Source organism: Sciurus vulgaris (assembly GCF_902686455.1).
Source record: "Sciurus vulgaris genome assembly, chromosome: X".
Taxonomy (NCBI): Eukaryota; Metazoa; Chordata; class Mammalia; order Rodentia; family Sciuridae; genus Sciurus; species Sciurus vulgaris.
Genome location: NC_136471.1, coordinates 131,928,194 through 131,955,652, shown reverse-complemented (window position 1 = coordinate 131,955,652; position 27,459 = coordinate 131,928,194). Strand labels below are relative to the sequence as shown.

Sequence of the window (27,459 nt, the reverse complement as noted above, 5' to 3'; positions counted from 1 at the left end):
TTCCCCCTTCACTTGAGTAATCCAGATGGTGATAAGAAGCTGAGGCCTAGAAAAATGAGGTCTCCACTCAGCAGATCAGGTCTTTGACCCCAGACCTTGTGTTTGGTTGAGAAACCATTCTCCACACATCAGATAATTTGGAGTAAATTATTCAGTGAATTATCCTGAAGGAGATGATCAAGCATTTCCCCTTGAATAGTGCCTCCCAAATGTTCAGGTGCATCAGAATTGCCTGGAGGGCTTGTTAAACTACATGGAGCTGAGCTCCAGCCCAAAGCATCTTATTCAGCAGCTCTGGGGTGGGTCTGACAATCCTCTCTAATAAGCTCCCAGGTGATGCTGATGCTGCTGGTCCACGAACCACACTTAGAGGAGCCGTCTTCCAAAACACAGTTCTGACACTTACTCATTGGCAGTGTAGTGGCTTGCTGTGGTATGGGTGTGGCTGTAATTGAAAACTAGGAGAGACCAACTCACTGCAGACAAGACAAAACAAATCTTCCCAAGTCTTGGAGGCAGAGTTTTCTGCGTCACACCTTTTATTAACTCTAGTGCAAGTGGTGATTACAACCCGGCAGCATTCGTGGTTTCCATTACTGCAAACATTTCACCCAGTGGAAGGAAGGTTGGTGTAAACAGCTCCTGGAGGAACACCGGGTGCTGTTTGTGTGTAGTGACTGTAGCAATAGCAACAGCTGACAAAACCCACACTGACCCCTTTGTTTATGCAGGAAGAGGCAAACCTGCCCAGTCCAAACTCAAGATGGATGGTGTGGGGTTGAGTAGTTGCTCAGGTCTGCTGTGGCTCATATTTTCTTTCTTGTTTTGTGTCTGTTGTTTAGGGTGCCAGCGCTTACATTTTGAATTACTTAATGTACATCCTGTGGGCATTGCTGTTTGCATTTTTGGCAGTCTCCCTGGTACGTGTATTTGCACCATACGCCTGTGGCTCTGGTATACCAGAGGTGAGTTGTGGTTGAATTACTTTTGTACCAATAATAAGAATAGCAAATACTTTTGTAGCACTGTTGTGCCAAGCACAGTTCCAAGCATCTAGCATCTATTAACTCATTTATTTTTCACAATAAGCCTATGAGGTAAGTACTATTAGTCTTCATTTAACAGTCAATGAAGTTAAGTATACATGCCCAAGGTCACTGAGCTGGTGAGCTGTGAGTTGAACCCAGCAATCTGATTTCAGGATTAAAACTCTATCTTCAGGATTTTTGCTCTGTTGTGCCTTAGATGATTAAATGCTTGTCTTTGTAAAGCAGGCATGAACTGTTGTAGCATGTGAAATCAGAGTTCATTAACCATCTACATAAATGTGGCACTGTAATAACTCTAAGTGCATTTGTGATGTAATGTGAAAAAAGACAATACTGGAGGATCATTGCTGAAAACACTTACTGAGGATCAAACTCCTTTGCCACATTTTGCTCTTCTGGTGACAAGGTAATAGCAATCTTGAAAAAATTAATTCTTTTTTCAGTGCATGCACTAGGAATGTACCCCTGTGAACTTAGAGTTCTTGTAAATAGTTTTCAGCACTTTTATGTAACTGGGGTAGGAGGGAAGTGATCTCATCAATCAAGGAGAATACCTGAGTCTGAACTTGAAACCTAGGAGGATTGACTGGGCAGAATAATGATAAGTTAGCTGATTCCCAGAAAAGCCCAGACAATGAAAATTTTAGCCAGAAATAATGTTAGAAGTTCTTATAGTTTCATTCATCAATGCAATTCAGTTCTCCTTTGGGTTGGTGCTTCAGCAATGCTCACAGGTGGCGAAGATAGTGAGTTCAGAGATAGAGTTGTGGGCCAGTTGTAGCAATGGATTCATACCCTTTTGGGTGCACCTTCCCATACTGACCGTGGTTCAGCTAGTTACAGAAAGAGATGGAGTGATTAAAAGATGGTCACAGGAAAAACTCAACATGGTCTTATTTCAGAAAAAATAGAAAAAACAGCCGATATGCCATGCTGAATTGGTGGTTTATTTTAACATTGCTTCAGGAACCAACCAACAAACAAACAAATAAACAAAACAAGCTGCATTACCATCCTGTTTCCTCTGTGCAGTCAGTTCTGCTATAATGGGACATATGTGCTCTGAAAAATCACTGTGCTGTATAAAATGCAAAATGGCACAATAGAAAACATGGGTTTTATGGGGGAAATGGGTTAGAAGGATGAAATACTCAAAAACTTCCCCAGTGACACACATTAAAAAATTAGGAACCAAATAAAAATAGTAGTAGTACAGTAGTACACATGTTAAATGGCTAAAAAATATGTAAATTTTACCATATGTATATCACTTCTTGAAAAAAACTTGATGTTTGCTTATGGAAGTGGGTATCAGAAGGGCTGCAGCTTCTGAGTTCCTATGAAGGGGTGGAAGGAGGATGTGGTAGTCAGCTTTTCATCACTGTGACCCAATACTCGAGAAAAACAACTTAAAGGAGTAAATATTTATTTTGGTTCATAGTTGCAGAAGTTTCAGTGCATGGTAAGCTGACTCTGTTGCTTTGGGCCTGTGGTGAGACAGTGTGTTATGGCAGAAGGACATGGTGGAGAAGCTGCTCAGTTCATGGCAATTGGGAACCAAAGAGAGAGAAAGAAGCTGGGGGCAAGAAATAGTCCTGAAGGGTAGGCTCTCATGGATCCATTCCCTTCAAGTAGGTCCCACCTTCTACAGTTTCCATCACCTCCCAGTAATCCATTCAGCTAGGAATCTGTCAATGGATTAATCCATTGATAAAGTTAGAGGCCTTAGGATCCAAACACTTCCCAAAGACCCCCACCTCTGAACATTGCTGAATTGGGAACCAAACCTTGAACAATTGAATCTTTGGGGGACATTCTAGGTCCAAACCATAACTGAGGGTGATCTGAACTCAGAGGGAAGTTGTGACGTCAGGTGTAGACAGTCATGGCTAGCGCATGGACTTGGAGAAGTATAAGATAAGTGCAGTTCCTGTTTTTCTACATGGCTCTGTTCAACTGGGTGTAGTTTTCTGCATTCACCTTGTATTTCTTCTGGAGGAAATTGTGTATTAACAGGCAAAAACTTTGCTTTTGCTCAAATTTCTCTCTAATGTATGAATAGCATTGGGGCCAATTTGCATTTTCAAATCAGGTGTTATATAGAAGTGACTATTTTATTTGGTGCCCTAAACCTAAGGCACTCAGGACAATAAAAAGGATAGATCATCATTGTTATCCCAGTTTATGAACCCACGGCCCACCAGTCAGCATTTTGACTCAGGCCTTTCCAAAATAAGGAGATGGTTAGTGGGGAATTGGCAGAAAGTCTAAAGCAGCAAGGTAAGGTACCATGGGCAAGCCCCTGCCTGTCTAAGGACCAGAGATGTGTGGCTCAGCTGGAGATCTCATGGACAGAGAAAGAACTCAAATGTGAGCTCTGTCTTTGAGGGTCTTGTAAATTTTTCTTCTCTAAAGTGTGTATCTTTATTGGAGATAACTGAACTCAAAAGGAGTCAAATGCTGAGTTAAGTATTGAAGTTTCTTATGTGACAGAAGTACAGGAAACATTGACAAAAATGTGATGTCTTATGAAGAAAGTATTTTGCAGAAGAATATGTAAAGTACGATTCTATTTATATAAAGTCCACAAACAGTCAAATTGAAACAACATATGCACTAACATGGTCAAGAAAGGAAGAGAAGGCATTCCTCTTGGGACCCCTCCCTCTTTGGGAGCTCTGCTTTCTTTCTATTACTCTAATAAATCCTGTTACTCTATTACTTTGCTCTCAAAAAAAAAAAAAAAAAAAAAAAAACCAGAAAAGAAAGGCAGAGAAAAGATTGAAATTGGTGAGGCAAAGGAGGAAGATTCCAGTTGGGAGGCAAACAGGGCATCCATTCTTCTACCTCTTCCTCTTGATAGTAGGTATATGGTTGCTTCTTTTATCAACATTCTTTTAAGCACATGTAAGCATGTAATAGATTCATTTTCACTTTATTGAAGTGTTCACAACACTCTTTTAAAGTATCAGGAACCAGTGGAGGTTTTATAATTAAGCATGGTTATGATTCAGCAGTAGCAAAGTTTTCACTGTTATCATTACAAAGCTGGAAATTCTTCACTTAAGGCTCTAACACTAAGCTATGCCCCAGCCCAAGGCGCGTTTCTAAAAGTGCTCATCCTCCCTCTCAGAACTTAGTCTGAGTTGATTTTTCTGTTCCTTACAAACATAAACACTCATGTAAATATTTATCAACCAAAGAGGGTTCTGGTTTTAAGGGTAACACCAACCAGTCATAAATCCACCACAATATACAGCGTTAAAGCCCTGCTTGCTTCAGTCTCCACAAATTCAAATGAGAGCAAGTGATTGGATTTTGGCATCTACTGGGAATGAATTTGTAATTCCTAATTTGATCATGACAATTTTATAAAATCATTTTAGAGAATTATAAAATACTTATTACATTGTTCAATTCACCACATGTCATGGCTGGCAGAGGCTCAGGTAATTTAGATGCTTGTAATTTTCTAAATGGTATTATGCTTTTAAACTGTACCCTGGGGTCCAAATCCACATTAACTAACTGACAAAAAATTACAGATAATTTTATTCGAGGCAACACAAAAGGGCAGGATTGTGGCAGGCATAATAAAACATCCCTTAAATAAAGGGATCTCACATTCCCCAGAGCACAAGCTCAATCAGGCCAACTACCACTAGTTAGAGACTAGAGACTAGTTGGTCTGCTATTATTTCAAGGGTAGTTCAAGAAATACTATCTGATTATGGCTCAGGGATCTCACATAAGTTCTAGAGGAAGAGCTGTCAGAGGTTTTTGGAAATACGCAAGAACGTGCATGTGTGCGCATGTGTGCTCTTTGCCTCACTCTCTCCCTCTTCTTCTTGAATAAGAAACATATCTCTGTCAATTATTCCTGAGGTGAAAATGGCCCTGTCCACAGACCTTTAAAATTTGAGGATTCACTCAATAACTTTTCCAAAATCACCAAAATTAACCTGTTCAGTGGAAAAAGCCAGTGAAAAAACAGTTTTCAGGCCGTCCCTGAAATATTAAGAAATTAGGAATAGCTGTACTACTCTTTTCAGGAGTGAAGCACTTTAGAATCACCTGGGGATGCTGTAAAACTCCCTATACCTTGAATGCACCCCAGATGGATTACAGAAGATCTCTGTGGTGAGAGCCAGTCCTCAGTATTTCCTAACTCTCCAGGTGATTCTGATGACACCAAGGTTGAGAAGGATTTTAATAGCTATCTGGGAAATTGCTTACATGGCAGAACACTGCTCACAAGGAGGCATTTTGAAGTTATGTAAATGATGCTGATAAGAGATAGCATTGTCCCATCATTTATTACACAATGGGGAAACAAAATTGACCAGAAATTTCACTGACTCATTTCTTATCTAATTAATCTATGATTAGAGGTTTGCAAATTGCTCCCTTAGCAGTGAATGTTCTTTCCATTTTAGCCAACTGTGAGAGAGGTTGGAGCTAGAAGTTATTTTCCTATTGGTGATGCTTCTATCTATGCAAAGGCATACCATTTACGGAAAGTGGACTTCAGTATACAAAGTTAATCACCAAGACTGGCATCCAGTTGAATTCTAAATGCATTAAGCAAAGTCTCATATGTGCCCATAGGAAGAAAGTCATTGGCAAAGTGGAGCAAGTGCGAAAACGGAGCAGGACAGTTTTCCTTGTATTCAGTCTTTTCCAATATAAGAGGGTAGGATTTGATGGAAGAGAAGGGGTCATGATGGATTCAAACATCTTTATATCACCTAAAGGTGTGTTATGGGAATACTGAGCATCTTCTTTATTTTCTAACATTGCACTAAGAGTATTTTTAAACACACAAAAGAGCTGAAAAATTTGGAGAGCAGATTGCACACTATCCCAAGTAGTGTTATTAAAATTCCCACCCTCCTCCTCCATTCTGTCTGGAACATAAATTATCCGTAAACACCATAAACAGCATAAATAGCGTATCTATGCTGTATACACTACCCTCACAGTAGCCATCTTAGTTATCAGATTAATTGCAGTGCTTCTGGTCAAGTAACCCTTATTTTACTTAATAATGGCCCCAAAGCATAAGAGTAGTGATACAGGCAATTTGCATATTCCAAAGAGAAGTTGTAAAGTCCTTCCTTTTAGTGAAAAGGTGAAAGTCTTGACTTATGGAAAAAAAAAGTGCTGAGATTGCTAAGATCAATGGTAAGAATGAATCGTCTCTCCATGAAATTATGAAGAAAAAACACCTCATGCTAATTTTGCTGTTACTCCTAGAATTGCAAAAGTTATGGTCATAGGTTGTGGACAAATGCTTAGTTAAAATGGAAATGCCATTACATTTTTGAGTGGAAGACATGAACAGAAAATGTGTTCCAACTGGCATAATTGTTGTATTTTATTATTAGTTATTGTTAAATTCTTACTGTGCCTAATTTATAAGTTAAACTTTATCATAAGTATGTATGCCTAGGAAAAACCATAGTATATATAGGATTTGGTACTATCTGAGGTTTCAGGCATTCGCTGGAGGTCTTGGAATATATCCCCATGAGTAAGTGAGGGACTACCATTATTCAAACTTCTGTTAATATAATATCAAATTGTAAACATCAAAAACTAAGACAGCCTCCCTTCGTGTGCTTCAGAGGCATTACAGCTCTTTTCCTAGCCATGGCTGGAAGCTGTTCATTCCTCCTTGCTCTCTGTTCTTTGTTTCAGATAAAGACCATTTTGAGTGGCTTTATCATCAGGGGCTACTTAGGAAAGTGGACCCTGCTAATCAAGACAGTCACCCTGGTGCTGGTTGTGTCATCTGGCCTGAGCCTTGGGAAGGAAGGGCCACTGGTACATGTGGCTTGTTGCTGTGGCAACTTCTTCAGCAGCCTATTCTCCAAGTATAGCAAGAACGAGGGCAAGAGGCGTGAGGTGAGCCCGCTCATCTTTTCTATGCAGGGAAGGCTTCTTCTCAGGGCCCTGGATTCCCTGACCCCTGCCTTTGGCTCACCTGCACAAAGCCTGCTTGTAATGATTTGCTTTGCAGGTGCTTTCAGCTGCTGCTGCTGCTGGGGTGTCGGTGGCCTTTGGTGCTCCCATTGGAGGTGTGCTGTTCAGTCTAGAGGAGGTAAGAGTGGGCAGCAAGGGCATTTGTGGTTTTGAGTGGCAAGGAATATGTGGGTGGTTGGCTGAGCAGAAAGCCTTTATCTACCCTTGGGAGATTAGACTCACAGAAACGCCGCATAAGCTTCCTGCAGTTGACTGAGGAGCCCCAATTTCTGCTGTTAGATATGTTTTCAAGTATTGTTGTAAAAATTGCTGATATAAACTCAAAAGTCAAATGTTTTCTCTCACATGTGGAAGCTAGAGTAAAATAAAGGAAAGGGGGAGGGAAGGACAAAATTACATAAAGAACCAATCAAATACAAATTAATAGCTGAGTGAAATGAAGGCTAGTAGAGTAAAGGAAGGAGAAGGGAGAGGGGAGGAAGGTTCAGGGGAAGGGAAGGATCATGAACTGAAACTGATTTTAATGCATGTATGAATTTGTTGGGATGAACCCAACAACTATGTATAACCATAAAGCTCTAGTAAAAAATATTACCAATATTTTTTGGGAAGATTTATAGTATCTTCTTTCTGAAGGAAAGCCCTTGGAACCTGAGTGGATCAATCAAGCAATTGGCAAATATTTTTTGAAAAGGGCTAAACAGTAATTATTTTAGGCTTTGTGGGCTACAGACAGTAAACTCTGCTTCTGTAGCAGGAAAGCAGCCAGACAGTGCCTCCATGAGTAGGCATGGCTATGTGCCTCAAAAGCTTTCCACCAAAATTTGAATTTCATGTAATTCTCACATGGCACAAAAATTATTCTTCTTTTGAATAGATATTTCATATTGTAAGTTGCTTTTTTACATTTCTGGCTACTTAAAAAGGTAAAAGCCATTCACAGTTTGTGTGCCATATATATATTGCTGGGCCAGAATTTTCCAACCCTTCATCTTTCTGTTGTCTATGAAATCAAGTACAGAATTTTGTTTGCATTTAGGAGGACCTATGTGCCATGGACACTATTGACAATATTATGAGTAAATAGTTTTGTTTTTTTTCTCTCTCTCTCAGTGCTGGGGATATAACTCTGGGCCTCAGGCATGCTGAGTGTTCCCTCTACCACTGAGCTACACACCAGCTCTTTACTTCTCTTAAAACATAGCTCAAGCCAGGCATAGTGGTGCACACTTGTAATTCCAGCAATTCAGGAGGCTGAGGTGGGAGGATTGCAAGTTGGAGGCCAGCCTCAGCAACTTAATGAGACCCTGTCTCAAAATTTAAAAAGGCAAAAGCCAAAGGACGAATGATATCGCTAATAAGTGGAGGATGACACATAATGGGGGGAGGGAAGGGTTAGTGTTAGGGTTAGAGTTAGGGTTAGGGAGGGGGGCAAGTATGGAGGAAGGAACTACTGTATAGAGGGTAAAGAGGGGTGGGAGGGGTGGGGGAAGGGAGAAAAATAACAGAATGAATCAAACAACATTACTCTATGTAAATTTATGATTACACAAATGGAATGCCTCTACGCCATGTACAAACAGAGAAACAACATGTATCCCATTTGTTTACAATAAAAAAAAATACAAAAAAAAAAGAAAAAAAATTTTAAAAGGCTGGGGATGTAGCTTAGTGATAGACTCCTGGGTTCAATCCCCAGTAACCCCACAAAGAAAAGAGAAAGAAAAATATCAACTCAAACCTATCTTGATTAGTATCTAATCAACATAGTATCTATTCCACTTTTCCACATAGATTCCCTAAATATCTTTGTTGATACATTTCAGTCACAGTTAAACCTAGGCTAATGAGGTATGTGTCATTCATCATTGGCCTTAGAATTGTATTTTTCATGCCAAGTGCCAGCAGGTAGATGCTGACACAAGGGGAAGGGGTCTGAGCTGCTTTTTCTCTGGCTAGTCTCTGATTTTCTTCTTGTTTGTCCCAGGTCAGTTACTATTTTCCTTTGAAGACCCTGTGGAGGTCATTTTTTGCAGCCTTGGTGGCAGCCTTCACGCTGCGATCCATCAACCCCTTTGGGAATAGCCGACTGGTTCTCTTTTACGTGGAATACCACACACCCTGGTACATGGCTGAACTCTTCCCCTTCATCCTGTTGGGGGTCTTTGGGGGCTTGTGGGGAACCCTCTTCACCCGCTGCAACATTGCCTGGTGCAGGAGGCGCAAGACCACCAGGCTGGGAAAGTACCCGGTACTGGAGGTCATCGTGGTGACAGCTATCACTGCTATCATTGCCTACCCTAACCCCTACACACGCCAGAGTACCAGTGAGCTAATTTCTGAGCTGTTCAATGACTGTGGGGCCCTTGAGTCCTCCCAGCTCTGTGACTACATCAATGACCCCAACATGACTCGGCCTGTGGATGACATTCCAGACCGACCCGCCGGAGTTGGGGTTTATACAGCCATGTGGCAACTGGCCCTGGCACTGATCTTCAAAATCGTCATTACAATATTTACCTTTGGCATGAAGGTGAGTGAAGGGGAGGGTAGATGGGGGGGTTCCATGTCTTTCTGGGGACAGTAACCTATTCTCCAAAATAAAATTGTGATTTGAGGAGGAGGGGAACTGACCTTTCTTGTGTGTTCTAAGGTGTTTGACATTCTTTTAATCAACAGAAAACAGTTCTCTTAATGACCAACAATTCTGTGGAGTCGAAATTTTAATCCTATTTTATAATCAAGGGTAGCTAAAGCCCAGAGGCTATAGATGGCTCTGTCAGATCCATAGTTTATGGGAGACAGAGCTAGGCATCAAACTCGCCTTAGCACCTTTGTAGACCAGGGGTAAGCTGAGGTTTATCTGTCAGCTGGTGATAGCAGGTAGTGGAAGAAGCCAAGGTTTGGCGCCAAGGGATCAGCAAACATGCCTTGAGCTTCAGCTGCATCCTAAGCACTGTGCTAAGTCCAAGGAACACAAAGCCTGACCCAGAATGCTGGCCTTAAAGAACACACCACTATGGGAGAGACACAGGCAAACCCAGTGTTCGGAGGTGGTGTGGTGAGCGCCCTGTGTGCCATGACAGCAGGACAAGACGTAGAGTAAGCATGTCCCTGGCCTGGGTGGGGCTGGGGCCAGTAGGGGCTCCTTGTACATGTCCTCTCTTGATGGCAAGTGCTCTTGCAAGCTATCATTATTGTTTCTAGAATCAGAGGACAGAGCTGCTTTCATTCTTTTTTAAAACACTCTGCTAAATCAGTTCAGACATACTTCAAAAATCCTTCCTAAAGAGCTTTCTTTTATGGACTCTGGCATTTGAGTTATTTTTGCCTTTTAAATTTTGGAAAAACAGAACAAGTTCATAGAATATAAAATGGATCATTTTAAAGTATACAGGTCATTGGCTTCTGGCAGCTGCTCATCTGCTCTTTGTTTCCATGGATTTACCTTCTTTGGACATTTCGTATAAATGGAATGCATGGCCATTGTGTCTGGCTTCTTTCACTGAGCATGATGTTTTCAAGTTTCCTCTATGTCGTAGCAGGTGTCAGTGCTTCATTCCTTTTTTTGTAGCTGAATACTATTCCATTCTATGAATATTCCACATTTTGTTTATCCATTCATCCTTTGATGGACATTTGGGTTGTTTTCGCCTTTTGGCTATTATGAATGGTCCTATTATTGCTTATTTTTCTTAAAAATATTTTACTGGAATATATCATTCATACAGAGATGTGAACAAGCTTAATGAATTTTTACAAAGCACATGTGCTGTGTAAATCGCACCCAGGACCAGAAACAGCATTATTCACCCCTCATAGCCCCCTGTTCTCTTCCATTACTATTGCTTTTTATGTGGTATTCTATGAATTATCTCTTCAAAAAGTCTAAAAACTATCCACTCGAGTGAATAGTAAGCACACACAAACCAGAATTTGTGCTTTAACAGTAAGGATGGATGGACATCATTAAACAGTCTTGTGGCTCTGATCCTTCAGCTCCTAGCAAAGGGATTTATTTACATGTCCGAGGAAGATGCTAGTAGCATCTTTAGTGCTTGCTGAGAGAAGTTTACTTTGAAGTGACAGGGGATTAAATTACTGTGGAATGAGAGGAAGTTCAGAAAGGAACGATTTCCTAAGGAATGTTCCAGATTCCGACAATTGCACACAAGGACCCAGACTGAACTTCAGAGAGGTTGAAGGTGTACTTCCATCCTCAGACTGATGACCACCTGGGGCAGGGAGAAATGTGCCCAGGATCAGCAGTCATGTGGGATCCCACGAATGTGGGGAGTCAGGCAAGTTCTGCAGCACATGTATGGTCACTAGATAAACCAACCTGTATTTTCATTCATCTAAGTAGGTGGCACGCTTCTACCAACATCTTTTTGGTTACATAGTCTGTTTCTTTGCTGCTCCTTCCCTGGGTGGAAAAATATCAGAATGCCTCTTGGAAGGCTTCTGATGTACTTCGTTAGGAAGAGGGTACTTTCCCTGATCTGTCTCTGACAAGTGTCCAGCAGTCATCCTTTAAAGAGGGCGGTGAGGCCTTGAAAAGCCTTTTGGAAGATGCAGGCAGCTGCAATATTGCATTCAGTGTCTCTATTTTACCTGGGAGCCATCGCAGACCCTTCTTTTCCATTTTCATGCTGTGACTTGACATTTAATTTTCAAAGCCAATCTGAATGACACAGCAAGGGGAGCAAGAAAGTGGTGAGAGTCTCAGGTGACAGATGCTCACTTTGAATGTTATTTGCAGTGGGGCTTATCATTCTTTAATCCACAGCAGGCAAACTGGCCAGCTTTTGAAGGAGAGGAAATGAAAGTGTCAGATTGCATTCTCTCCCAGTCGCAGTAGACTCACTGACTAAGCAGGTCAAATCGCTTGTCCCACCTCTTCCCAGCTGACTTGTTTTGAAGAGTTGCACCTCCTTTGAAGGCTAAAGCCAAAAGAGTGCTTGTCGAAGGGGGTTTTCATTTCCTGGGGGTTGGGAGGCAGGAACTCAGCCTCCTCCCCTCAATCTGCCTTTCTCTGTGTGCACCTCCAGATCCCCTCAGGCCTCTTCATCCCCAGCATGGCTGTGGGAGCCATGGCAGGCAGAATGGTGGGAATTGGTGTGGAGCAGCTCGCCTACCATCACCATGATTGGATAATCTTCAGGAACTGGTGCAGACCTGGAGCAGACTGTGTCACACCAGGACTTTACGCAATGGTGGGAGCTGCTGCCTGCCTGGGTATGTCTTCAGGTAGAGAGGGAGGGGCGGGATGCTGATCTGACTTAGAGGACCAGCATGAAGGAAGACATGGACTTGGTCATTGGCATTGCTCAGGATGGGCCAGGTTATGCTACAAGTAACAAGTAAACTACATCTCAATGGCTTAAGACTTAGTGTTATATATCTTGCTTAATATATTAATACATATAACATATATGTGTACATGTTTATGTATATATACACATATATACTTAAACACACACACACAAACAGAGACTTCTCCACCTAGTTATTCAGGGGACCAAGCTGATGGAACTTCCACCATCTTACAACTACTGTACCAGCTAGAACAATGATTCTCAGTAATTCTGATGCCTTGGGACACCTGGCAATGCCTGGAGACACTTTTGGTTGTCACAACTGGGGGTGCCACTCATGTGTAGTGAATAAAGGCCAAGAATACTGCTAAACTGCTATAGTGTACAGGACAGTCCTGACAACAAGGAAGGATCCAACCCCAAATGTCCTTTGTACTGAAGGCAAGAAACCCTGGTTTAAGTTTATTGGATTAGTTGTTGGTTTGAATTGTCTCTTTGAATACCAAGGGATGCAAAGGTGGGTCTGTCTGTAATCTGATAACCCTAAGAATTTCTATAGTTTTCCAGCTTATAGGTGCTTGTTCATTTGGAAACCTATATAGCCCATATAGGATCCACTCACCAAAAAACCAAGCATGTGGCCCTGGCGACCCAGGTCCCTCACTGGAGCTGAGCCCCTAGTTAGGTGACTTCCAGTTCCCTGATGCCAGGTCAAATTGGAATAAGTATGAGGAGAACTGGAGGCTTAGTTCTCTGAAGTAGAACTTGGAGACTTGGACTGAGCTACATTTGGGGCTTGTGAGCCTGTCATTTCACCCATTGTGCCCTAATAAGGGCTCAGGGTTGAGCCCAGGAATTGCATTCCTCCCCTCTTCCATTGCAGGTGGAGTGACCAGGATGACAGTGTCACTGGTGGTCATCATGTTTGAATTAACTGGTGGTCTGGAGTACATTGTGCCCCTGATGGCAGCTGCCGTGACCAGCAAGTGGGTGGCTGATGCCTTTGGGAAAGAAGGCATATATGAGGCCCACATCCACCTGAATGGGTACCCATTTCTTGACGTGAAGGACGAGTTCACCCACCGCACCCTGGCTACTGATGTGATGCGACCCCGGCGGGGAGAGCCACCACTGTCAGTGCTCACCCAGGACAGCATGACTGTGGAGGATGTGGAGACGCTGATAAAGGAGACAGACTACAATGGCTTCCCGGTGGTGGTCTCCAGAGACTCTGAGCGTCTCATCGGGTTTGCCCAGAGGAGGGAGCTGATCCTGGCCATAAGTGAGTAAGGAGAGGGAAGCTCCCCTTCTACTGAGATGAGTGGATGGCAGCATATATACCCCTAGATGTATTAAAGGAGTTTGCGGGAATGTTTTTTAAACCAGGTGCTATGAAACTTCAGTGCCATCTATCACCCTGGATCTGGTTAAAATGCAGATTCTGATTGAGCTGGCCTGGGTGGAGCCTGAGACTGCATTCCTCCAGAACTCCCCAAGTCACACTGTGAGGAGCAAAGGTTTAAACCACACCCTGGGATAGACATACTTGGTTGGAAAGTGGCTTCCATGTGTGCAGGCAGCCACCAGGGCCCCATTCCTACTAGGAAACAAACTGTCACTGCATTTTATAGAAATTATTGGATGAAGCTGAGAAGGAAGTGATAATGTGAGAGCCTGAAGTTGCCCAGGCCAGGCTGATCTTGAAGATGGGATTTCAGGCAGGCTATCCAACTGACTGAGGTGCTGAGTACTCTGCCTCTGATACCTGGCTGGCCGCAGCTCAAGTTTTTGCTACAGCGTATGACATTATGTCCCATTCCACCAGTTAGAGGACTATGTGGGCTAACCAGTAGCATCATTAGAAATCAGTTCCATGTGATCATTTTCTCCTCATGTTTGAGGAGAGGTAGGCTGTCTAACTGGGGTAGGAGAGAAGGGGATGATGGCTAGGTGGGGTGTCCTAAAGACAGGCAACTCAGAGAAGACAGCCTGTGGGCCTCATTAGCCTAAGGATGGCTGCAGTAGAGAGGGAGCAGGAGGTGGGAGGATTGCAAAGTCAGAGGGAGCTGAAGGCCAGAGGCCTGGGTGAGAGTTGTAGGGAGTCCCAGACAAGGAAGAGTAGTGAGCCTTGGAGGGGTAGAGTCCTGCTGGCCCCCAGGTGCAGCAGGGGGAGGTACCAGCACAGTCCATCTCCTGCATGAGGCAAGGACCATGCCCTCGCACTTGGCAGCCTTGCTCTGTGAGCTGCACAGCTTCCCTGCATCTTGCGGGAGACTGGGGCCCATGGCATGGCTCATGTTACTCTCCCTTACACCTTCCAGAGTGTTCCTCATAGTGCGTCAATGGGACTTTCTTTCCCCAATTGCCCCACTGAGAACACATCTTCACCAGACAACTGCTCCCCACCCCCAACCCTTTGTTCCTGTTTCTAAGACACTTCTCTTCAATTTCTAAACCCTCTTCCCTATGTTGAATAGCTTTAAAGTATCTTCCTCAAAGGCTTTATAAAAATTAGTTTAGATAAGCTATACCCTCTAATTTTAGTGTGCCACTCAAGCATGTTTAACTCCCCCAAACCAAAGATTGATTTTACATTTTAGACACTATAGCAAGTTTGTGCTCGAAAGATCAGTGATGCTTCTCTTTATTATAGGTCCTGTCACAGAACAGGTAGTGCCTTTAGGGGTAAATATTGCCTTACAAATAGTGAGTTTTTTAAAAGTTGTTTAAGTAGGGTTGGGTTTGTTTTAAAATAATGTAATCAGCAGCCTTTAAAAATTTATTCAATCCCTAAAATCTTTTAAGCAAAGGTTGAAATTTAGAAACTAAAGCAATAAATGTCACAGAATCCATTACCTATTGTGTAGCCCCAGGCACACCTGCTAAGAGACAGCTTACTAATATTGCTGAAATCCATTACTGTAATCAAGTGGGAAGCAGTAATTGGCATCAACCAGTTAGAGAAGAAATTGAAGCTTTGCAAGCGAGCACTCTCTCACAAGCTATGTTTGGAATGTCTGAAGAGGCACCATGCGGTGTAAATAATACCTCTATGCTTTCAATCAGGCCCATAATAGTGTAGAAGCTGTTATTTACACGGTTTGTGGAAAGGCGAGGGATGTTTTGCTCTGAGGAATCAGAGAAGCTGTTTTCCTGATCTGTGGAAATAGAAGAGTCACTGTATTTTGATGGAGAAATTTCATGAGACCTGTATTTGAGGAATTATGTGCTCTTTTATGAATATAGAAATATGACATTAGCACTCAGTTAAAAACTATTCCATGTCAATTTCATTTTTAGGGGAATTGGGGGCAAAGGTTATGGCAGGATAGATCCAAGGAAATTATGATAAGGAAAGAATGCTAAATGAGGAAAATAAGGATTTTTCTAACATGTCATATTTTAAACTGTAGCAGCTGCTCACGTGGAGCTGAAAGTGTTTTGCTGTTTTTCAGTCCATCTCTGGAATGTCAAGGTGCAGCCATTGTCTTTGTTAAATAGTGAGAGTTAGCACCACCTGGCAAGGTGGCTGGCTGTCTTTGGCATCACAAATTACTAACAGGCAGGGCTGTAGGTGACCCTTGTTCAAATTCCTGGTAAATGGGCCTTTACCTCTCCTTACTCTGCAGATATGAGGCTCTTTCTGTCTTGAATTTTGCAATTAAGCCAGTAAGGGTTCAGAGAGGACTCAATGGGAAGCCACAATGATGATTAAAAGGATGGAAAGTTGGAGTTATGGGGAAGAGTTGAGGGACCTCTCAATTTTTTCATCTGGTGAATGACTTAATAATGATTCCCCAGCATATGGAAGATGCTTACTTGCAGAAAGGGATCTCCATCCAGGGCTGAACCAGAAGATAAATGTCAAATCTCTCTGATGACCTATTTAGGGTTAAAGAGGTTTTTGCCTGGGAGGGCTCTTAATTATTCCAATGGGTCATGGTGAAAAGTGGTGTCAACTACTTTCTTCTGAGGATATTAAAATGTAATGCAGAGGGACTTTTCCATGCCTTAGTAGATATTAACTTGTCAAATATTCTCCTTTGTTTTCTCTATAGCCTTTACATTTCTTATATCATCTTTGTGCTGACCAGTATAGTGGTTGCTTCCAGTTTTCCATTTTAGCCTTTCTCATTAATTGCATCTATCTTATGGAAGCATTTTTAATGAATGGAATGATAGAGTATTTCCTCCCTAAAAACATATATATATATATATATATTCTAGAGGTCCTCAGCCTTAATGCTACTGACATTTGGAGCTAGATCTTTCTCTGTGGTGGGGACTGTCCTGTGTATTATAGGATGTTGAGTAGCATCCTTGATCTCAACCCATTAGATACCAGTAGTTTCCCAACTGTGATAACCAAAAATGTCTCCAGATATTTCCAAAAGTCCCCTGAGGGTGGGGATAGAGTTGTTCCCAGTTGAGAACCATTGCTCTAAAGCTACTTAGTAACTTACTGTATGTGTGATTATTTGCAATCTTCAAAGATTTCTTGACCTATCATAGTTTGTGAAATTCATCTCACTAACATTTCTTTGCCTCAGGCATTATTGCTGCTAGAAAATGGAATGGTAGTTGAATATCCTTAGTGAGAGCTCATAAAATATATATCACTTTTCAGGAATTGTGGCCACTGAGACTAGTTGTAGCACAAAATATTATAAGCCTTGTACGTTAAACACATTTTTAAAAATAGTTTAACTATTTGAACTTTAAAATGTTTTAAAATGAAACTTATTACATTTTTAAAGTAAAAGTCATTCACACTCATCGATTATTAGAAAAAAATTAAAAAGGCACGATGTTAGTTTCTATTGCTGTGACAATACCTGACATAAACATTAGAGGAGGAAAGATTGATTTTGGCTCATGGTTTCAGAAGTTTCAGTCTATGGTCAGTCAGCTCCATTGCTTTGGACTTGAGGTAAGACAGAATATCATGGTGGAAGGGTGTGGTGGAAGAAAACTTTTAGCTCATGGCAATGCGGAAGGAGTGGGGGGTGGGGAAGGGCCAGGGACAAGATATAGTCCCAAGGGCACACCTCCAGTAACCAACTTCCTCCAACTAGGTACCACCTCTCAATCATTTCTGAGTTAATACACCAATAAGGTTAAAGCCCTCATGATCCAATCATTTCCTAAAAGTCTCTCCTGTAGACATCAAGTTTTAAGTACATGGGCCTTTTGGGGGACATTCCAGATCCAAACTATAATAGGCACAAACATCCTTACCTCTCTAGAGGCCATGATTCATATTCAGTGCATTTCTTCCCTTTTAGGTCTTTAAAAAGTGTATATTTTGTGTTATATCTTTAAAGATTCTTTTCCAATCTTTGGCTCCCAAGAGTTTCTGGGGTCTGTGAGTCTATTTTCTCATAGCACTGGCTCATCCCCTGGGTGAGGAGTTGGTTTATCTTTTCCTGCAGGAGATATGTCTTGAACATTCATGCCTGTTCCAAGTATTTGGTGACCAATGAATATTTCTGGTGCAAAGTAGGAATTTACTCCAATAGAAAGTTTCATAGAGCTTTCTTGCTGGCTTTTCTCCCATTCATCAGTTTTTGGTCTGTACATAACCCCTCCACCTCCAACATTTGAAGCCTTAATATAAGTCTTTATAGTACAGTTCCAAAGGAACCTACCAGAGCCCTTCTGCAGACAGCAGTAGTTGTAGCAAGCTTAGACTTCCAACTCTGACCCTAGCTGATGCCTGTGATCTTTGCCTGGCAGTAAATAGCTCATGGGCTTTCTTCCTAATGACTGTTCCATGAAATAGGCTCTGTTCTCCATGATATCAGAACCAGATACACTGATATTTAGTAGATCTGCTCATTCATGCATGCATGCATACATGTAGCAAATGTTTGTATTGTTTCAGGCAGTGGGAGGCCACTGGTGAGCAAGAGTTCATTGTGTGAGCGACTGCTAGAATCAGGGTTTCTGGCCCAATCATTAGATTAAAAAGAAATATAACTTTGTTATCTATTTTAGCAACCAAGTATATGGCTTGCTAAGTTGTATTTCCAAGTTGGTTTTCCAAGGGGTTGAGTAAATCCATGTGATCAGTTCTTAATTGGGATTTGTGACTTGATTCAATCCTGTTGTTCAGTCTGATCATTGAAATAGATGTTACGTGGCACTTCAAGGGAATCAACTGGTCTATGGAAACGAGCATGTAGGTATGTGTTGACTGTTGCTTCCCTGCCCTGGTGTGGAGGATGGAACCCTTTTGATTTAGGAGAGCAGGCAGTGTGTGCCGTGCAGATCTGCATTTGAAAACATGTGCGTTGATGTCGTCTGGTATTTGTGGTTGAATCATATCCCACTTGATGTAACTAGATTTAACCTGACCCATATAATGTGCAGGCATTTGCCCAGCAGGCTCTCTGTTCCTCTTTTCAACAGAGACCCCTTTTCAGACTCAGCCTGACCCCAAATGCTGCCAGCTTTCCATTAGAGTGCTCTATTGCACTAAATGGCCTTAGAGGAGGCAGTTAGAATTTTATTTTTGAAAGAACAATATAGGTGAATAGTAGTCTTTGACGAGGAAAGAAATGTATTATAGAAACCAGGATTCATTTTAAGGCAGGCCCCGCTGTACATTTTTCCTAACCTTTTCCCACGAACCAAAAGAAAGATTAAAATTCCAACAGAAGGAAAATCGCCTTGGAGAAATATCTTGAGACCGATGGATTTATTTCATGTGTGACTTAAAATAGCCTGGGTTTCTAGCACTGCATTAAGCTGTATTTCTAATGAGTTCCTGTTACCCTACTTTTCTTCGGCTTCACATGGCCTTGCCTACAGACAGAAATAACTAATTGCTACCATAACAGTTTTACTATCTTTCTTTGTGAAATCTACAAAATGGCCCATTTTTAAAAGAGGAGATCCAAGGAGTCGGGGGGGATGCAGCTTTTCTGGGGTTGTTTCTTTAGTCCCAAGGGTCATATTTGGGATTGAGCTGCATTTCTGGGCTGTGAGCCTGGGCTGGTCTTATTGGTTTCTTGTTCCTCTTAGGATTCATAATGCCATTTGGACCAGTTGTAAGTTAGTTTGTAAAAAACAGTGTTTTAAGGTCACTGGGCAGCTAAATGTGGTTTCTTGTCATGACAAACTTTAGTCCATGATGAGGTGAAGGAGTGTTTGGAAAGCAAAGATGAAGGGCTCTGGGCTGTTTGGGGTGCTCTGGAGTGTAGGGGGAAGCAGTGAATATCCCCAAAGGAACCATGTTGGTCAGGCCCATCTTGCAAGGCATTGGCAATGAATGGTCTGGTCACAGCAGGGGGGCCCTCACACAGCATTAACTTAAGAGAAATGCCAATTTCACAGATGTTTGGCTGAATCCCCTCATTAAGAATGTGTCATTTGCCCTTGAACCCCTTTTCTGTGGGATTGTACAATGCTGTGTGGGGGTAGGTAGGGGGATAGTTAGAGAAGGATTTACATGTGGCTTATTGTTCCTACTTGCCCTGTTCTAGAGAATGCCAGACAGAGGCAGGAAGGCATCGTGAGCAATTCCATCATGTATTTCACGGAGGAGCCCCCGGAGCTGCCAGCCAACAGCCCACACCCCCTGAAGCTGCGTCGCATCCTGAACCTCAGCCCTTTCACGGTCACAGATCATACGCCCATGGAGACAGTGGTGGACATCTTCCGGAAACTGGGGCTCCGGCAGTGCCTGGTGACTCGGAGTGGGTGAGTAGCTGGACCAATATGGACAGAACATGTACCGTGGCCAGACTTGGGAGAAAGAAATTACTAAGATCTGGTTTCCACCTACCTGGTCTCCACCTTTAAGGAACTCAACCATCCATTGGGGCAGACCTGTCCTTGACAGGTGATGCCAGTAGGTTGTGATGAATGTATAGAGAAGAAAATATATAGGGAGCTTTAGAACTTGGAGTTGGTTGGCCAGTGCAGTCTGGAAAGGTAGGAGAAACTTCCAGGCTAGACTACTCTCCGGGGTTAGCCTGAAGGTTGAGTCAACACTAAGCCAGAGGAGAAGGGCTTGGTTTTGCTTTTCCTACTGCCATGTGACATTTGGGTTATGGGAGAAGGTATAGCTAGTTCTGCTGTAAGGTAACATATATGTTCCTCAGAACCACAGGGCTATCCAAAATAGAGCAGTGAAAACCATAGGATTTATGGGAAAAATGGAGTTTGGTGCATGATCCTCAAAAATTTCATCAGTGATATATTAAAATAAAAAAAAAAAGAGCCAGGTGCGGTGGCACACACCTGTAATCCCAGCAACTCAGGAGGCTGAGGCAGGAGGCTTGTGAGTTCCAAGCCAGGCTCAGCAACTTAGTGAGTCCCTAAGTAACTCAGTGGGACCCTGTCTCTAGTAAAATATTAAAAGGGCCCAGAGATGTGTCTCAGTGGTTAAGCACCCTTGGGTTCAATTCCTGGTATCAACAACAACAACAACAACAACAAAAATGAAAAGAAAAAAACCCCAAGATCAGAACATAATAAAAATGGTAGTTTTACAATATTTTGTATATGTTAAATGGTTAAGAAATATGTGACTATGACAATAAGTATGTCACTTAATCTTGAAAAGACCAGAACTTGACCGTGGAACAGACATCTGAAGGACTGCGTCTTGTGAGTTACTGGAGAGGGTGGAAGAAGGGTGATTTGGAATTGGGGCAGTTATCACAGTGAGCTGGATGACTGTGGCTTCTTACATTTGAGGGAGCTGAAATAGTGTATTCCAGGGGTGTGCACATGTGCTTTGTGTACTCTAATGCCATGTGGCTGGGTTCAGCAGAGTGCAACTGTCTGTGCTTTCCTAGTTCTTCATGGATGAAATGACACACGAGAAAATGCTAAATCCATGTTATGCTCAGGTCATCCCTAATAGATCAACCAGTTTGAAACGATATCACCTTTGCCAAACAAATGGTATTGGAGAATGAGAGATTGAATAGCCTCTTGGCATTGTTTCTGCTACCGTGTTCTATCTTGTGTGTGCATGTGCATGTATGCTACTGGAGATTGAACCCAGTGGTTTGCTACCATAGAACTACACATCCCCAGCTCTTTTCACATTTTATTTTGAGGCAGGTTCTTACTTAGTTGCCCAGGCTGGCCTTGAACTTGAGATTCTTTTGCCTCAACCTCCCAAGTCACAAGGATTTAGGTGTGCACCACTGTACCCAGCCATGCAATAACTTTTGTTTTGTATTATCACAAGCCAGTAAAGTGTCAATAAAAAGGTCAAAAGGCTACAACAGGGCTAGAAGTACAGTTCTCCGAGGGCCATTCTTTTGTCTCAGACATGTATCCCAAGTTCCAGTGTCAGAAGCTTGGGTAGAGAAAGGGACTGGCTTGGTCAGCGTGTCCTGGAACCTAGGTTATCTGCCCATTTCATTCCTTATAGGCTTGGGGTTGGCAGTGAGGGAATGGGTTGTGGTAATGCTGGTACCGAGATGGTTTAGGCCTTTATAGAACCCAGAGGCTTAACTATCTAAGATAATTTACATTTCTGAAGGCAGTACACCCTAGCTTAACTCAGTAGTTCTCAACAGGGGTCTCAACAGGGGTGGTTTTGTCCCCCAGAGACATGGAACAATGTCTGAGGGCAATGTCAGATATCACAACTAGAGGGAGAGGTGCTATCGTCATCTTATGGGTAGAGGACAAGGATGCGGCTAAATATCTGGAATGCACAAGGCAGCCCTCTACAAGAACAGCAACAACAAATGCAGCCCCAAAGGTCACTTGATATTGCAGTTGAGTGACCCTGGACTGGATGTTGTGGCTAAGCAAAAAAGCAATCCTATTCATTCAGCTTTTTACCTCCTGTCTAGTAACAGGGATATAGGTTCTGCAAGGGGTGAAATGTGCACGTTCACCCAGAGAACTCCTAACTGGCAGGAAGAATATCCTTAGCTCTAACTGCAGCCAGAGGGTCACTTTGCCCATGGGAGGTGTAATCAATAGGGAGCAAATAACTGAGTCCTTGTATTAGAGGCTAGAGGTCAATTCTGCCAGAGAATGTTAAAGGAGCTTAGTAATTTCTCCAAGTTGAGCATGCATCAGAATGGCCTGCAGCGTTAAACCTCCAGGTTAAACCCAGTTTGCTGGACCCACTGCAGAGCTGCTGATCCCTAAGGTCTCGAGTGAAACCTGAGAATGTGCATTTCTAAGAAACTCCCAGATAAGGCTGCTGGTCTGGGGAACCCACTTTGAGAACTGCTAAAGTTGATTTTTGCACTTGGATTTCCAGCTCTTGGCATAAATACCACTGTGATCACCCTTGCCATCTCAAGTGTACAGCAGTTTCTCCTTTCCTTTAAAATAAGCCAATGTCAGTTATCATTGGAATTTCCAGTGTGGGCAGGAAATTTTGCCCTTAATACCCGCTCTCACCTCACAGAGCCCTGTGAGGTTTTCTTGTGAAGATCTGGGTGCCGAAGTTGACTCCGAATGTTCTGTGAGAAAGCAAAATCATTCTCTCTGACTCTACATATTTTAAACAAACACAGATGCTGATACGTTAGTGCTGGCAAGGGATCCTTGTTTGCGGGGCCTTTCATCTTCATCTCCTCGGGCTTTCAGCCAGAGCAGACCCATCTCAAGCCAGCTCGCATTTTTGATGCGTTCCCTCCCCATGTGCCTTCCCTGCTCGAGATGGCTGAGAGCCTGAGCCTGTCCCTTGACCTGGATCATTTTCAGGATTTCTTAGGGCCTGGGGCCCAAAGTAATCATGAAACCAGACCAAAATCCAGAGGAGTCTTCATCCCCAAAATGCAGGAGTCTAGGAAGCCTCCAGTGACCAAGGGCAAATTTGGGTAAGATTTGCCCTATGAGGTTCTAGAAAAGAAAAGCAATTAGGGGAGATGGTGTCAGATTTTCCCCAAATCCTACTAGGTGGTTCATAGGGTCTGGTGGGGTTAGATATATCAGAAGAGCCCACCTGCTCATGGTCATAGATCTAGCCATTTATGATTCACTGAATTCACTTGAACTGCCACCCAAAGGGGCTGAAAGTTCAAACACTTGATTTAAATCAAATAGGACATTTCAAGCCACTAACAAAGTCTACAGGACTTGATGTTGCCTCCTTTTGGGTTGACGTTTAGCTTTCTTCTATTGTGATAATTACTGTTGCAAGCCCCAGCATAATTTATGCCCACACCCAAGACAGTGGCTGAATTAATAGTTTTGCAGTGCCATTGTACCCAACATAACTTTTAGAGGAAGTGAAAAGGAACTTTTGGGAATTGTAAATGCTTGGTTTTTGGTTTTTGATGTGAGGTCTCTGTGTTGCCCAGGTTGGGCCTGAACTTCTGGGCTCAAAGCTATTCTCCTGTTTCAGCCTCCTGAATATCTAGGAGTACAGGCCTCTGCCACAACATTTGGCTATGGCTGACCTTTGGATACTGTCTCCAGAATAAAGATATGGAAATGAAACCCAGGCTTTACAAATATGGGAGGGTATGTGTGTGTGTGCGTGTGTGCATGCATGTGTGTATTTTAGTAGAGTTCTCATCACTTGGCAAATATGACGTTAGTGGTCATATTTTTTTGAAGAGGCATTGGTGTAATCAATATTTTACTGAGCATCTATTTTGGCTGAAGACTGGAGAAGGTTCAGAAAGTGGTTTTGAAAAAGTCAGGGAGACTGTCATCTGTTAGGAACATGGACACAATTCAATGTAAGTGATGTTACCCAAGGCAGGTGTTCCAGAGGGGAATGTCCTGAAGCAGACATTCGAGTAGAAAATGGATGGCAGAGACTGAATGAGTGGTTTAAGTTGAGGGATTATCCACTGGTTCATCAGCTGCAGAGCCCCTCCCACTGCCTAACCACCCATGTGGATGCTCTGTGTGTGAGCTGATCAGTTCATATCTGCTGATTTCACTCCTGATCACATCTTGCTTAGCAGCATATTCTAAGTATAAGCTGCTGGTCTTATAACTGTCCCTCTTTTTTTAATTTCGAAAGGACTATAAAAATCCTGACACTTGTGAATGCTCACATTTTTACACGTCCATCTACTATTCCTTTGCCCTTCATTTTGCAATTATGCATTCTGTGAGAGGTCAGAGAATTCTTTGACTTGTCCTTTGCTCCTATCACCTAGCATCTGAAGGGTCATTGTATAGCCCCTGAGGTCCTGCCTTTATTTATACTGATTTATATATTTTATAGCTTATTGAGGTGATTCACATAACATACAATTCCCCCACGTAAAATGTTTAAGTTGGTGGTGTTAGTAGAAAATGAATTATGCTTCCATTGCCACCAGCAACTTTAGAATATTTCTATCACACTATAAAGAAACCCTGTGCCCCTTAGCTGTCACCTCCTGTACCACAGACCTAAGCAACAGCTAATCTACTTTCTGTCTCCATGGATTGTCTGTGTTGGATCTTGTGTGTAAATGCAGTCACGTCCTCTGTGGTCTTGTGGCTACCTTCGTTTATTTAGCAGAGTATTTTCACAGTTTGTCCATGTTGAAGTCTATAACAGTACTTCATTCTGATTATGGCTGATTATCATTTATTATATGGATAAAGCACATTTTGTTTATGTATTTTTTCTATTGATGGACGTTTGTGTTTTTTCTACTTTTTGGCTGCTATAAATAATACTGTTACAAATAAGACTTGTGTGCAAGTTTTTGTGTGGATATATATTTTCATTTCTCTCAGAGTGGAATTGCTGAGTCATGTGGTAAGTCTGTATTTAACTTCCTTCGGTTTGTTCATTCCTTTCTTCCTTCTGAGATATAATTCATATACCACAAAATTCACCATCTTAAAGTATATAATTCAAGGGTTTTTGTTATATTCTCAAGGTTGTATTAACAATTGCTTCGTTGTAATTCCAGAACATTTTCATCACCCACTAAACCCTATTCCCATTAGTGGTTACCTCCCATTCCACCCTTCCCCCAGTCACTGCCAGCTACTAATCTACTTTCTGCCTCCATGGATTTGCCTATTCTGGACACTTGTTATATGTGGCATTATATCATATGTCACCTTTGTGATTGCTCCTTTTACTTAGCATAGCATTTTCAAGGTTCACCCATGTTGTAGCATGTGTCGATACTTTTAAGGTTAAATAGTACTCCACTGTATGGATGTTTATCAAGTCATTAGGAGATGGACATTTAGGTTCTCTTTACTTTTCAAGTGAGGATATGAGACCCCAAGAAGTAAAACACTGTACTTAAGATCAAAGGGGATTGGGTGCAGAGCCAGTTCTATCTGCTGATATACCAAGTATCCTAGATCTTGAGCCATGATCAACTACCAGGCACCAGGAGCAGAACAGTGCTGAGAGGGTGTTATCAGGGGCCTTTGGAGGAGGACCTGCCAGTAAATCAAAACCCAGAGGACATCAGTGCTCTCTACACAACAGCAGAGGAAGTAGACTGGGTACAATTGGAAGATATCCAGCATCATCTGTGAGGATGTAGATTCCTGAACTATTGTGATACCTGTTTGGTGAAATGTTGAGAATGTAGGGCCAAGTCCTGGAGTTTCTACTTTCAATACTGATGGCTTCTTATACATTCAGCCCCAGAGGGCCACTCTTATTTAAAAGATCCCAGCTAGGGGTGATATCATAAGTGTTTAAGAACTGGTACCAGATAGTAACCCTTTATTAAGGATTGTGATGAGATCAGTGGAGTTACAGAAGTAAGATGAGCATGTTAGGGTATATTTCAGGGGATTTGCTTCATTGACTATAAACCAATGGGTATGGAAATATTTCAGTACTTTTTAATTTGGGCAGTGGTTCTTGATAAGAGGTGATTTTGACTTCCATCTGTAGGAGACATTTGGCAGTGTCTGGAGAAATTTTGGATATTACAACTGGGGAGCAGTGGTACTGATGGCATGTCATGGGTAGAGGCCTGGGTGTTATACAGGACAGCCTACCCCCAACGAAGATTGATCCAGTCCCAACTATCACTAGTCAAGGCAGAGAAACCTTGAGTAAAGACTTTTTGGGGCATAGAGGGATAGAGAACATCCTATAGAACCGGATTGGGACTCATTTGACTGCTGTTGCATAGGAGGAGTCCTTACTGGGGACTCTCATTTGTCTTTAAATAAGGACCCCTCCCACTTTTAGAGTCACCTCTCCTTGCTATCATGGCTCCATTAAAGTTAATTATTTTCCTGAGAGCAAGAACAGAATGTATCTGACCCCAAGAAAACACCTCCTTTCTTTACCTGGAACTTCTAAGCCGTTGCCATGTCTCAGGCCTGGAGGCCTGGGCAATCTCTTCACAGCAGCCACATATGGCTGCCGAGGCAAAAGGGAAGCTCTGATGAGTCAGAGGCTCACTGAAGCTTCCATAGAGTATTGGGTAATAGTGCCCTTGAGAAAATGTTTAGCTCTGGTTGAATGAATGCAGTGGACCCTTATTATTGCAGTTGACCCCCAAGTAACTAAGACAAACAGGATGGAAAGAAAGGGGTTTTTGGAGCCACCAGCTGGACCAAACAACATTCCAGTGTGAGGAGACCAGATCCCTTAGTGGGTCCTGATCACCTCAGTTGAGTTTCCCAGGAGAACTCAGCAACTCACTACAGACAGTGATAATGTTCATTTCTTTGTGGGGCATCTTGTTTCAGGATTATACCAACATTTGGGGGGAACAAACTAGGATCCTTTAAATGAGCTCTGTGCATCTGCATCTTAAATGTTTTAGAATTTCTCAGGGAGTGCTGTTTTATAACTGTTTAATGCAGAGGGCATTGAATGACTGTTATGGGCTGAATGGCGTCCCCCGCTTCTGAATTCCTGTATTGAAGCCCTAAGCCCCAATGTGACTGTGTTGGGACACAAGTACTTTAAGGAGGTAATTAAAGTTAAATGGGGCCATTGGGATAGGACCCTAATCCAGTAGGATGATGTCCTTGTAAGAAGAGGAAGAGACACAAGGAGTCTAAAGAGGCCACATGAAGACAAGAGAGAAGGTGGCTGTGTCCATCTCTAAGCCAAGGGGAAAGGAGAAACCAGCCCTGCTGGCACCTTAATCTGACACTTTGAAAAAAATAAATTTCTTTTGTGTAAGCCACCTCATCTGTGGTATTTTGTTATGGCAGTCCAGGTTGACCAACAC

At 42.4% G+C, this 27,459-nt stretch overlaps 1 protein-coding gene and 1 long non-coding RNA gene across 5 annotated transcripts in view; one reads left to right on the top strand and one right to left on the bottom strand.

The window, feature by feature from the left end:
- LOC306650885 overlaps positions 1–27,459 on the bottom strand; it is a 461,164-nt gene that overhangs the window by 400,387 nt on the left and 33,318 nt on the right. The window lies entirely within an intron of this gene.
- CLCN4 (chloride voltage-gated channel 4) overlaps positions 1–27,459 on the top strand; it is a gene marked incomplete at its 3' end in the record, with an annotated part of 70,958 nt that overhangs the window by 37,189 nt on the left and 6,310 nt on the right. For 3 of the 4 annotated variants that reach the window (XM_079123148.1, XM_079123147.1, XM_079123146.1), the window contains 7 exons: positions 843–965; positions 6,750–6,956; positions 7,072–7,152; positions 9,022–9,567; positions 12,086–12,272; positions 13,236–13,634; positions 19,840–20,056. In XM_079123148.1, coding sequence (XP_078979274.1) covers positions 843–965; positions 6,750–6,956; positions 7,072–7,152; positions 9,022–9,567; positions 12,086–12,272; positions 13,236–13,634; positions 19,840–20,056 — 1,760 coding nt within the window. Of the gene's footprint in view, positions 1–842; positions 966–6,749; positions 6,957–7,071; positions 7,153–9,021; positions 9,568–12,085; positions 12,273–13,235; positions 13,635–19,839; positions 20,061–27,459 lie in introns of those variants that run through there. The other variant, XM_079123149.1, reaches the window with a different exon arrangement.